At 45.9% G+C, this 12,430-nt stretch overlaps 1 protein-coding gene across 2 annotated transcripts; it reads right to left on the bottom strand.

Moving 5' to 3' along the window:
• Positions 1–8,764: 8,764 nt before the first annotated feature.
• Positions 8,765–12,227, bottom strand: LOC147645373 (F-actin-monooxygenase MICAL2-like). Of its 2 annotated transcripts, XR_015282391.1 has the most exons (4): positions 11,871–12,227; positions 10,661–10,734; positions 9,573–9,640; positions 8,765–9,263 (listed from the first exon to the last, which is right to left on the bottom strand). XR_015282391.1 is itself a non-coding variant. In XM_086874690.1 (3 exons), exons 1-3 carry the CDS (start codon positions 11,942–11,944, stop codon positions 9,079–9,081), a joined length of 333 nt encoding a protein of 110 aa, XP_086730816.1. In that variant the 5' UTR covers positions 11,945–12,025; the 3' UTR covers positions 8,765–9,078. The 2 variants fall into 2 exon arrangements, 1 of the variants encoding a protein (XP_086730816.1); XM_086874690.1 differs by lacking the exon at positions 9,573–9,640 and having other exon boundaries at positions 11,871–12,025.
• Between the last annotated feature and the right edge of the window lie 203 nt (positions 12,228–12,430).

Genomic DNA, 12,430 nt, shown 5'->3' with positions numbered 1-12,430 from the left:
CCCTGCTCCATCCCCGGCCCTTGTTCCATCCCCTGCTCCATCCCCTGCCCCATCCCCTGCTCCATCCCCGGCCCCTGCTCCATCCCCGGCCCCTGTTCCATTCCCTGCTCCATCCCCTGCTCCATCCCCGGCCCCTGCTGCATCCCCTGCTCCATCCCCTGCTCCATCCCCGGCCCCTGCTGCATCCCCTGCTCCATCCCCGGCCCCTGCTGCATCCCCGGCCCCTGCTCCATCCCCTGCTCCATCCCCTGCCCCATCCCCTGCTCCATCCCCGGCCCCTGCTCCATCCCCTGCTCCATCCCCTGCTCCATCCCCTGCTCCATCCCCTGCTGCATCCCCTGCTCCATCCCCTGCCCCTGCCCCATCCCCGGCCCCTGCTCCATCCCCGGCCCCTGTTCCATCCCCTGCTGCATCCCCTGCTGCATCCCCTGCTCCATCCCCTGCTCCATCCCCTGCTCCATCCCCTGCTCCATCCCCGGCCCCTGCTGCATCCCCGGCCCCTGCTCCATCCCCTGCTCCATCCCCGGCCCCTGTTCCATCCCCTGCTGCATCCCCTGCTGCATCCCCTGCTCCATCCCCTGCTCCATCCCCGGTCCCTGCTCCATCCCCGGCCCCTGTTCCATCCCCATCCCCTGCCCCATTCCCTGCTCCATCCCCATCCCCATTCCCTGCTCCATCCCCTGCCCCATCCCTGCCCCATTCCCTGCCCCATCCCCACCCCATCCCTGCCCCATCCCCTGCCCCGGTGACCAGCCGGGCTGGGTGACACGCAGGGGGTGCCAGGAGCTGAAAGGTGCATGCGGACACAGGGTCAGGGCTCACTCACACCGTTCAGCTCATCCCCAGGGTGAAGGGCCTGAAGGACAGGGGTGTCACAGCTGCCAGCAGATGTTCCTACATCCTGTGCCAGCCCCCATAGAGAAACAGAACCACGGCTGCACTTGGAAGGGTCTTGGAGATAAACCAGTTTCTAACACTCTGCCATGGGCAGGGACACCTTCAATTAAACTTGACTGTTCAAAGCCTCATTTAACCTGGCCTTGAGCAGTGCCAGGGATGGAGTGTCCAGAGCTTCTCTGGAGAGCTTCTTCAGAGCCTCACCACCCCCCCAATAAAGAGTTTCTTGCTAATATCTTGTCATTTCCTACATTCTTTAGCCTAAGGCTATTTCCCCTTCTTCTGTCACTACCTGCCCTTGCAAGAAGTCCCTCTCCAGGTGTCTTGTAACCCCCCTTTAGGGACTGGAAGGCTACCAGGTCTCCCTGGAGCAGTCCCCAGGCTGAACAACCCCAACTTTCCCAGCCTGAATTCATGGCAGAGGTGCTCCAGCCCTCTGAGCACCTTGGTGGCCTCCTCTGGACGTGCTCCATCAAGTTCATCTCTCTCGTGTTGGAGGCCCCAGATCTGGACACACAGAAGAACTCATGAAGTAATAAAGTGTCACGAAATGGTTTCCTGCAAGTTAAAGCTCAAGCTTACATTTCAGTCTGGATAACATTTAGCAAAGCTCTTCTGCCTGCAGTTTCCAGCTGTGCCTGTGGTGAGAAGCAGCAGGCACGGTCATAGACACAAAACAAAACAACTGTTGCAGTCAGAGCACTATAAAAAGCCTGTGGAAAGGTGGCTTAGCACAGTAGATGGCCTGTACCAGCCCTGCTTTGATTTGCAGATGAGCAGCTTAAGGGAGAAGTACGTTTCAAACAGATAATTTGCTGTGACTGGTTCAGGAGGCATCCAGGACTGGAACAGCATTAATGTCATCTGGATGCACTACTTTCACTTACCACTTAATCACCTGATTAACAATTCAGGCAAAAAGCCACACACACTTCATGCAAATATCTAGCTATCCATTAGGCATCATAAGTGAAATGAAATTACCATGAGGATATTTCTAAATCAGCCAGTAATTGTTGTGTTTTTACAAGCTGGTAGCGTGGGTTAGCTGATGAGGGGCACACATCAATGCCTGTTTCTTGCATGCAGTTTGTATGTGCCCTGGAGAAAAACTCTCTTCATCCCTCCTGCCATCAGTTCTAAGCAGGAATGAGCCCAAGCCTTAGCACAGCCCTTTCCTTACACTGGCTCTGGTTCCCAGCACCAGTTATGTCTCGGGCCTCTTGCCTACCAATTTCAGCCTGAATTTCACACATTATTCTCTTTTTGCTGATACACTGTGTGCATTAGGAGATGAACAGTTTTGAATCATTTTTAAGAACACAATGCAGTTTCAAAAGGAGAAGTGCACACATCAAGCACCTTTTAAAATACTCCTGTAAATCTGTGGCATTTACAAGCAGAGCAGTGACCCAGCTGAATCTCCATTGGGAGCCAAATGACTGTACATGGATGTCAGGGGAGGATGCTGTGGGCACAGCAGAAGAGAGAGCATTTTGGCAAGCTCTCTTGTACCCCTGTGTTTGTGGTGAATACAGAAGGAACGAGGCAAATACCTCACAAAGAGCAGCAGGTTCTGGGCTGTGCACTGCAGGGCGGTCAGAATTCAACATGAATTTGCCAAGTCCCTCAAAAAACTCTTGAAAAGAGCCAGAATCTTTCCTATTTCTCAACACAAAATGTAAATTAATGATAAATACGGTATTGCTTATTTAATAGCCTCGTGAGCTGTGGGAGTTGGACATCACAAGGGGAAAAAGATTAAATGAAACAATGTGTTTAAATGAACTTTAGCAGATCTGGAAACTCAAATACTGTGTGCTTTAGGAAATGATAATAAAGCAGCAGCCAGACCCAGAGCTCACAGTAGTTTTTGGGATTTCTCTCAGGATTTCTGTGCAGTTCATTGTGTGTAACATTACTGCAGTATTTTTCCAGTTTCTCTTTGAGGATACTTACAACATTTTCCCCCTGTATCTTAAATTTAGAATTACATATGCTACCTTTTTCTTTTTATGTAGGAATATATATGAACATACAGCCTTAAATTAATACTGCATTCATCACAAAAGGCTTTGTAGATATACACAAGGTCTAAATTATGGCCTTAAATTAATATTGCATTCATCACTAAAGGCTTTCTAGGTGGGCACAAGGTGGAAGTCAAGGCAGCGATGGGGATGGAGCCTGCTGTGCTCTGTATTTGACAATGGAATTCTTGCAGGATCATGCTCCCTGATCCCAGCACAGGCCAGGGCAGGCAGCAGGCTGCTGTTCAGGCTGGCCCTGCTGCACCTGGCACAGAGAAATGCGGAGCAGACCGTGGCAGCTCTCACCACGCTGCTGTCAGCGCCTTGTTCGGACAGATGAGCCAAACATTACATCAAATTAATTGGATCCTGCTCACAGACGTACTTTTGCAGGCAATAAAAGGTGGCTAAGTCCCCACCCTTCAAATAATTCTTATTCACATGCATACCTGTTCATGCACAGCTGGTTTTTATTTCTTTTAATATGAGACTCAGAATGCACAGGAGCAGAGTTTTACTTTCCCAAGGAAACGGAAGAGGCAAGGTATGTAATATCCCAACCACAGGCTAGGCTAGCAAGAAAGAGCAGCTAAGCTGCTTAAGACTGTGCAATAAATCATTCACTTGCCTTGCAGTCCTCCCCTATCATTTTTCTCCTAGGTGTAGCTCTGCTCCAGCCTTTTGACCGTTTGGTCATTTAAAGAACGGAAGCGGAATTTTTAAAAGCCATTTATCAGCTTGCTGCTGCTGTGCTTGCCTGCAGGAACACCCCTTGCTGACTCCAGGAAGAGGAGAACTAGACCAAAGTCTGCACATTTTATTTTCCTGAGCACTTGCAGCACTGCCAGCCGTGTGTGGTGAATTTCTGAACGTGCTCACCCCTCCCTGAGTTAAGGGCACAGCAGAGGAGCCTGCAGAGCACAGAAGGTGTTTCCACACCCCCCTGGTGGGGCTGCTTTAGAACAGCACAAAGCCTCACAGCAGGCATCAAAGGGCTCCAAATTCTCATTGCCAGCATCACCTAAAACTCACGCCTGAGGAAGAATTTCTTTCCAGCTCACAAGGTGAGATTAAGACTGGGCATATTCATATGCTGGAATTTAAAGCACAGCTATGCTTTCTACTCTAACTTCTTTGGTATATGAATATTCTGTGTAAATAATTTAACAAAATAACATAGTTTTATAAAAGTAACAGAGGATTTCCAAACAGATTCTTAAAACACATGATGAATTTTTGTTGTACACCAAGGAGGAAAACTTGTGATGAGGAAAAATGTACACGAAAGATAAAAGATAACGTGCTGTATACAGCCACAGAATTAATAATACAAAAACTTCAGAGGAAAAAAGGTGGGTTCAAAACTTTTGGGTAAAATGGGAATGCCATCCTGTAATTCATTACTTTTGGTAACATGTTACATCAATTAATTAATTACAAAAGCTGGGCCAAGTTTACTTGCATTTACAACTGTCCTTCTTGAGACAGTTGTAGGGAAAAAAAAATCAGTATTATGGTTTGGTTATTTTTCCTAACAAGTGTCAGTTGTACCCTTCATCTGGGCCTGCATTTATGTACAGGTGTGTCACATGAATATTCCAGGACCAGCAGGTCTCTGTGTAGCTCATTAGAAGCAACAGAAGGAACCACAATTTCTTTCATAAATACCAGGCAAAGAGATGTGGGTGAAATCCAGCAAAGCCCTTGCCCTTCATGAAGTGTTTGCCAGGAGCCAGGCTGGTGGGATGTGGCTGCCATGAAAACTGAACAGTGTTTGCACGCTGCCACGGCAAACTCGGTGTGCCAAAGCGTGCCAAACCGTGCCAAAGCGTGCCAAACCGTGCCAAAGCGTGCCAAAGCGTGCCAAAGCCAGCAGGATTTTAACATCTGCAGCTCTAGGTCTTAACAGAAGCAAAGCCTTAAACGATGTGCAGAGTCTCCAATCTGCTGTGCCACGTCCTGTCACTTGCTCAGGCAGGGAAGAAAATGGTGTATCTTTCTGGAAAAGGGCTGCTAAAGCAGTGTGCAATTCTCAGTTGAAATCAGACATGCATTGGGCTGCAAAGCACAAGTTTCAAGGCACAAGACCCCTAAATTTGTGTCCTATGGTCAAACACACTAAAAATCAGTGAGGTGTCCCTTTACCTTGGTGGCAAATGGATTGGTCTTGATTCAAACAATGATTTACAAAATTGTTTTCCCGAGCTTTTTACAGAATCACAGAATTGTTTCAGTTTGAACAGACCTTTAGGATCAAGTCCAGCCATTAACCCAGTACTGCCAAATCCACCACCAAACCATGTCCCTAAGCACCACTTGAGTTTCCTTCGAGCTGTGACCTTTGAACAGGGGACAAGGAAGGTGTGTGCACGTACTGTGAGCCTCAGTAAATTCCTCTGGTGGCATTTCTACCCTGCTCCTGGGCCAGAAAAGTCCACAAGAAGGAAGGGAAAGGACATTGAAAGGAAAATCTCTGTTCAGAGATGCCAGAAATGACCTTGACCTCTGAAGAGAAGCAGCTGTCCGTCTGTCCTGAGAGGAGGAGAGACCTCTCAGTCAGTCCAGAGTCACTGAGCAGGGGATAATTGTGCTGGCCCCAGTCTTGCTCATCCTCTTCTCTCCTCAGCACACTGTCTTGGGCTGGAAGGCTCTCCCACTGCTACAAAGCAGCAGAACAGGATGACCTGAGAGATAAACTCAGTGGCATTTGAAAATGGACAGTTAGTTGACACTTATGATGTTGATCACCATTTGATGGACACTTTTATTTTTTCAAGTCTTCAAGGAGCTGTTATAATGTTAAAATGTTATAATGTTAAAATGTTATAATTTATGCATCAAGCACAAGGAAACCAGCTGGGGAATTCCCCTGTGTGGAAGTTGGGGTTTGTAATCTCTTCTGCTAAAGATGCCCCCTAACCTCAGAGTGCCATTATTTGTGAACCACAAAGGGAACCTGTGCACTGCAAGATGCTGTGATTTCCTTACCAGGACAGGAGTTCCCAGGGTGATTTCATTTCTGACCTGTAGATCTGTCCTTCTCACACATTATGGTGCTGTGTCAGTGGAGAGGAACTTCTGTGAAAATGATTCAGGGACTTCAAAGAGTGAGACAGAATTTTATTCTTTCAAATAGAAAATTTCTCACCAGCAGCCCATTTAGACACACTCAATACATTACAGCACAACACGTTATACCCCGAAATAACAGTGCCACAAACTCAGAAATTAACAACTCTATTATAAATTAGTCAGCCAAGTTACAGAAAAGATTGAGCAGCAAGAAAACTGATAACCAAACCAGTGGTTAAATGCATTTCTAGTACAAGCCAACCATGTGAAGTTGACCTGTGAACAGTGCACATAGCTTCTCTTTTTCTTTAACCCCTTCTCTACTCTCACAATACACAAAGACCTGCTTTAAATGACTTAGGAGTTTAGAATTTTCTAAATCGCTTGCACAGTTTATTTTTGGATCTAATCCTGTGAGGTACTCAAGATCAGGCAGGTCAGCAGCAGCCTGACAGGTTTTCCCACCCAAGAGCAGGCAGTTTTGGGTGGAGATGTGTAACAACCACAGGGCATCCAGAAAAGCGTTTCTTTAGCAAAGAATATTTTTGATGCCCATCAAGTTCTGGTGGCCTTCAGCTTCTGTGGACTCTGATACTCTCAAGAATGCAAATCTTTGGAGCTAAAGGGATAGCAGCCTTTGGAGTTTGGTTTCACAGCTGAGCAGGTATCTGCTGTAAACTGAAATCCCAGGGCTTATCTGCAACAGCAGCACTAATGGGAGTGCACTTCTTAATTGTAAAAGTGAGGTGAAAAAAACAATCTCTTATATAACTGGAGATTCCTGCAGAATTCTCCTCCTGGGCAAAGCTCTTTCAAACTCTTTTAAAATACCTTGAAATCACAATGACTCTGACAGAAAATGGTGACATTTCCTAGACTGTCTTGTGTCTACAGGACTGCATGAGGCAGGACTGGGGACAGTGGTAAAACCCAAAAATCTTCTCTGCAAGACTGGAAATACCAGCAGATCTCAACAGAGAAAATGAATATATTTATTGCTGCCCTGCCTCTCCTACTTTGTGTCAGTCTTAAGTACTAGAGTTAGTTTAAAAAATCAGTCACTGCAATCCATCTCAGTAAAAATGTCATCTGAAGATCAGGTATAGCTTAGCCTATGAATGAGAGGGGGAAGAAAAAAGTCTGGTGCTTATTTTGGAACACATTTAAGGGTTCTTCCCTTCTTCCATGTCTTTTCACTGTGATGGAAGACAATTATATGTTAAAGCCCTGAATGCTGTGTTTTAAGGGTATCCCTTCAAGTTATGGTCACTGAGAACATTGTTTAAAATCTTAATTCATATTTTATTGCTAATTGTTTACCAAATTTATAAATCTGTATACTCTGCAATGAACAGCTTTGCTGTACACAGCTCTTAGAAATACACATTTTTCAATCAAAATTAGAGACAACATCCAAACTGTAAAATGTAACCAGACACTCTTGCCCTCTTTAAACAGTGTAATAAATAAATATAAATAAACATTGCAGAGCAATAGCATAAAGCTTGCACCAGCAGAGGTATATTACTTATCTGTGGCCAACAGCAAAAACTTGCTTTTACATTTAGAAAGGTCATTTCAAATTTCTTGCAAGAGAGAAAAAAACAAAAAACAACAACGAAACCAACAAACCCAACAAACCCCTGAAGATAACAGATAACTCATAAATTATTGTGACAGGATCCAGTGTCTGTTACTTTACCAGTACCCACCCAGAGATTTTTCACTTTAAGGCTTTTTTAACAGGAATGCTTCTCTCTTTGGCTGTACCATAGGCAGATGCTGCAAATTAGCACCACTCACAACATAATGAGAACATCAAATCTTCTCAGAGCACGAGGTAAAATGATATCAAAAAAACACCAAAAAAAACCCAGTCTTTCAGTTTCCCCTTGTTTTTTCCAGTTTGAAAATCCAGTGCATCACACATACAGCTGGGAATATTACCAATCTCAAATTGCAGAATTATCTCAGATTTAAGAACTTACTTAAATCAGGAGAATTTCTGCAAGCTCTTTTGCCAATATCTACAAATGCATGTACAAAAAAAAGATAGGAGATGGTCCCTTTAAGCAAAAAATATGCATATATTCTCAAGCAGCAAGATAAATGCAATTTAAACACACTCACAATATTTTCTGCCAAATGTTGATATTAAAAACTCAACAATTTTTGCAGTCCTTTTATGGGGCCATTCTCGGGGAGAATTAACTGCTGTACCATTCATCACACCCAACAACACCATTTGTGATCTATTTTATGAAGAAATTGTAAAGTCTCTCATAGTGAAGTCTGCCCTATCAATATCAGTTGGGTCTGAATTACTATTTTCAAATTATCTTTTATCTTGTTTTAAAGACCTTCATCTCTGATATACAGAAACTTTTTTGAGCATGTAACAGCTGTAAGAATAGTCACCCCTTTGATAATCCCTTACCATTTTACAAAATGCAGGGATTTAATATTGCTTGAACTTCTTGTTCAAAAATACACAGTGCAATAAAACTTATAAATACCTGAAAAATTAATTTCTGACATTGCATTTACAGTAGTTTTAGTAAGTGCTTATATGTAGTCATTAGTCAAATGACTCTTCCTCCACCAGAAATAAAGACTAACCCTGTTTTTATGAGGTGCTTGTTTTCTGACTTTTCTATAGTTGACCATGGCTTGGCTGTGCCAAAATATTAACAAAGGCACACAGAGATTGAGACAAACAGATGGAAAGTAAGGCTCTCTCAGAAATACTAAATGATGTCATCGTGTTCCTCAGAAACTCCATTCTCAGCATTAAAATAAAATTCCAGCAGGATAATGGAGCTCTGATTTCCCTCTCACAGACCCTGGTGCCCACCAGACAGACAAATTCAGCCCAAATCTGTATCCCAGTGATGCTCTGAGCTGACAGTGAAATGACTGTCTCTGGCAAAAGCAAAAGAACAGCTCTAAAGCTTTTGATAACAAAACAACCTCTTTCCCAAATAAGCAGATTTTAAATTTGAATTCCTTCATTTTCCAGCAGACTGTATCTCTGTGGCAGAGAATACTGCTGCAAGGATGTTTGTTTGCATGTGGCTGTTTAAATCCTGCTCAGCTGATAGCCTGTAGATAATATAAAGCTTTCCAAGTGCTGGTCTTCTGCTCTTTCTTTCACTCTCTGCTCTTCTAAGGCACACACGAGTCTGTCCCTCTCTTCAACCACCTTCATCATCTCGGTAAAAATTTCATCCTCCTCATTCAGATCCATCTCATCTTTAAGGCTGTCTGCAAGGTCACAAAAAAGAGCTTGAGAACCAGATCAGTGTTTGCATTTTAACTGTTAGTGCCCAGCTTGAATTAGCATTATATTCAATGCCAAATGTAGTCCATAGCAGTAAGTATTGTTAAAGTTACAGTTCAGGGAAATTTTCTCCTGCATTTGGGCCATTTGAAGTTGACCATTAGGCTTCCTAGGGTCTTTTAGCAAAATTTAGACTGGAAGGGATAGGAAAAGCACTACCTAATTGTAGAAGCAATTAAGCTGTAGATTAAATTTAGCTTATAAATTAAAAATCCCAACATGAAATGTAGTACCTGTAAGAAAATGGAAAGCATTTTTCAGAAAATGTACTGAAAACTGCCGTCTCTTGCAATCCACATGCCTAGAACACAACAGGATATTTGGGGGTACTCAGTGCTCTGGAACCACTCTTGTCCCTGCTTTGCTCCTCCCCGTGCTCCTTTTCAAGTCCCAAATGAAAGGACCAGCCCAAGCTGTAATCCCAAGCACCTCAAAGCAGTTCCAAAATATTATCCAGCAGTGCTGGTAAGAGCAGATACCCTCCTCTGCTCAGGGGGCTGAGGAGGTTACTCCTCATTGCTGGCTGGCCAGCTGATCAGTGTCCATCCCCAGTGGCCATCACCAGTGTCCATCATCACCAGTGGCCATCACCAGTGTCCATCATCACCAGTGTCCATCACCAGTGCCCATCCCCAGTGGCCATCACCAGTGTCCATCACGAGTGTCCATCCCCAGTGTCCATCACCAGTGCCCATGACCACCAGTGTCTCCATCCCCAGTGTCTCCATCCCCAGTGTCCATCCCCAGTGTCTCCATCACCAGTGTCTCCATCCCCAGTGTCCATCCCCAGTGTCTCCATCCCCAGTGTCCATCCCCAGTGCCCATCACCAGTGTCTCCATCCCCAGTGTCCATCCCCAGTGTCCATCCCCAGTGTCCATCCCCAGTGCCCATCACCAGTGTCCATCCCCAGCGTCTCCATCCCCAGTGTCCATCCCCAGTGTCCATCCCCAGTGCCCATCACCAGTGTCTCCATCCCCAGTGTCCATCCCCAGTGCCCATCACCAGTGTCTCCATCCCCAGTGTCTCCATCTCCAGTGTCCATCCCCAGTGTTCATCCCCAGTGTCCATCCCCAGCTGGACACTGCTGGCTGCAGAGCACGGCTGCAATTGCCCATGCAGTGCTCCTGCTGCAGCTCACTGCACAGCTGGGCAGGCCAGCTGGGCTGTCCTGAGCACTCACTTGAGAACACCTCACATTCTGCTGGCTGAGCTGCAGCCAGAGGAGCACAGGAGCCCCTGCCAGCCCGGTTCTTTTCAGAGCAAACAGGGTTGGCATGGTCAGTCCCTGTGGGCTGGAGCACACTGTCCCCTTTGGCTTACCATCAATGGCCATCTTCTCTCTCAGCTGTTGCTCCAACCTGCTTTGCTGGTCCTCCAGTTCTAGCTCTTGGGCTCTGGGTGCAGCAAAAAGAGTTAAACAAGCAGCTTTTTTTCAGTGAAGACACACATTATAATTTCAGTTAGGAGATTCTGTGTTTTCTCCTCATGGGCTGCCAACACTAAAAGGTTTGCCTGTGCCAGCATCTCCAGAGCAGCTCCAGAAGCAGCACTGCCACCTTTCACAGTAGCTCTGGGGTTACACTCCCCCACACAGCAGTGCTTAAAGCTCTGAACCATCTGGGCTTTGCTGGTGGCACGGTGCAATTCTGCATAGGGCTGAACCCACACGTGAAGGGCCTGAGGAACTGACACGTGAACACCTCCAAACAACAACATTTTGTGTCCTCAAGTGCTAAAAGCAGCCCACTGTTGCCTTTTTAACTCTCAGAGTGAGAAGAAAGCATTGCTCCCACAGCAGCACCAGCACAGCTGGGGAGAAACTGAGAAACTGGGGTGCAGCTGGAGCTCAGGGATCTGGAAATGATAAATGGCAATGGCAAAGCCTTCAAAGGGGGAAACCCAGGGCTGAGTGAGGACTGCTGAGGCTCCCATCACCTTCCCACGCTGCCCACCAAGAGTGGAGAAAACAGCTGAGCATCCCCAGCTGTCTCGAGGGGGTTTGCAGGGAGGCAAGGTGAGGGAGCAAACATTGCTTCCATCAGCCTCAGCAGTGGCACAAGGTGGGGTTTTATTAACTTCTTGTGCTGGTCTATCTGCTTGTTCCATGGCTGTAGTGAATTTCTAGAGGGGCATTTTACTGTCTTGTGTTGGTGTATCTGCTTGTTCCACGGCTGTAGTGAATTTCTAGATCCCTTTTTCCTATGTCCAACAAAACTAGATGAGTGTCAGACTGTTTTTCTCCCCAGGGAAGGTGCCCTGGTGTTCATCAGACCCACATTATGTGAAGGCCTCTCTGTGCCACTCTGGTTCAGAGCACTGTACAGAACTGAAATGTCTGAACCACTGTGAGAGGGAAGGGTGAGGAGGCCTCAGCTGCAGATCTGTGTTCAAAACAGGTTGTAGCTGCTCTGGATGTTATTCCTCAGCTGTCTCAAACGCAGCAGGAAGGTGTTCAGGTGTTCAGGGAGTTGGGAGTATGTTTTTTCCCTCTCCCCTCCCATCTTTAATAGCAATGCTTGTCCTTACTTACATAATCAGGAGCTCAGACTCATAGCGCATTAATTTATTCTTCTCCATGACCAGCTCAAACCATTCATGCAGCATCTGATTTTCATCCTTTGTGCCTGAATCTGTGTGAAATAGGAGACTTCAGTGACTGTGCTTCACCAGCTTTCTTTCCACCGCTTTTGCCAGCTAAAATAGCTCCTTCAATAGTCCTCCTGTGTAAGCCCACATGACTTCAGATGGAGATGGTTTTGCTGTGTGCAACCTGCCCCAGTAATGGCTGAGTACAACAGGTATGACATTTTTCTCTGGTTATGGCTGACAGTTGTGGCTTCTTGCAGCTAAAGGTGCATTGGATTTTAAAACACTTTTGTCCTAAAGCTTTTCCTTTCAGATAATCACACAGACTTTAGCGGGCACTGTTTGTGTCTCTTAGCTCTGCCTTTGATGAGACAGTGCCTCTGCTGAAACTGGGCTTCAGAGCTGGGCTGTGTCTCAGTGGATATTCCATGGCACACATGGCCAGCAGCAACTCAATCCCTGCTTCCAGTGCACATCAGGCACACCACCAAACCCTCTGCAAAT

This window comes from Cyanistes caeruleus, unplaced genomic scaffold, assembly GCF_971803275.1.
Source record: "Cyanistes caeruleus unplaced genomic scaffold, bCyaCae1.hap1.1 HAP1_SCAFFOLD_458, whole genome shotgun sequence".
NCBI classification, from domain to species: domain Eukaryota; kingdom Metazoa; phylum Chordata; class Aves; order Passeriformes; family Paridae; genus Cyanistes; species Cyanistes caeruleus.
The sequence above is the reverse complement of the archived record's forward strand: the minus strand, read 5'-3'. Positions and strand labels throughout refer to the sequence as shown.

Coding starts and splice junctions, on each gene's coding strand:
- LOC147645373 (XM_086874690.1), bottom strand. CDS start 11,944: ATGCTGCATGAATGGTTTGAGCTGGTCATGGAGAAGAATAAATTAATG. Junction 10,735..11,870: donor GAGTCTGAGCTCCTGATTAT/GTAAGTAAGGAC, acceptor TGCTGCACCCAG/AGCCCAAGAGCTAGAACTGG. Junction 9,264..10,660: donor AGAGAAGATGGCCATTGATG/GTAAGCCAAAGG, acceptor GTGACCTTGCAG/ACAGCCTTAAAGATGAGATG.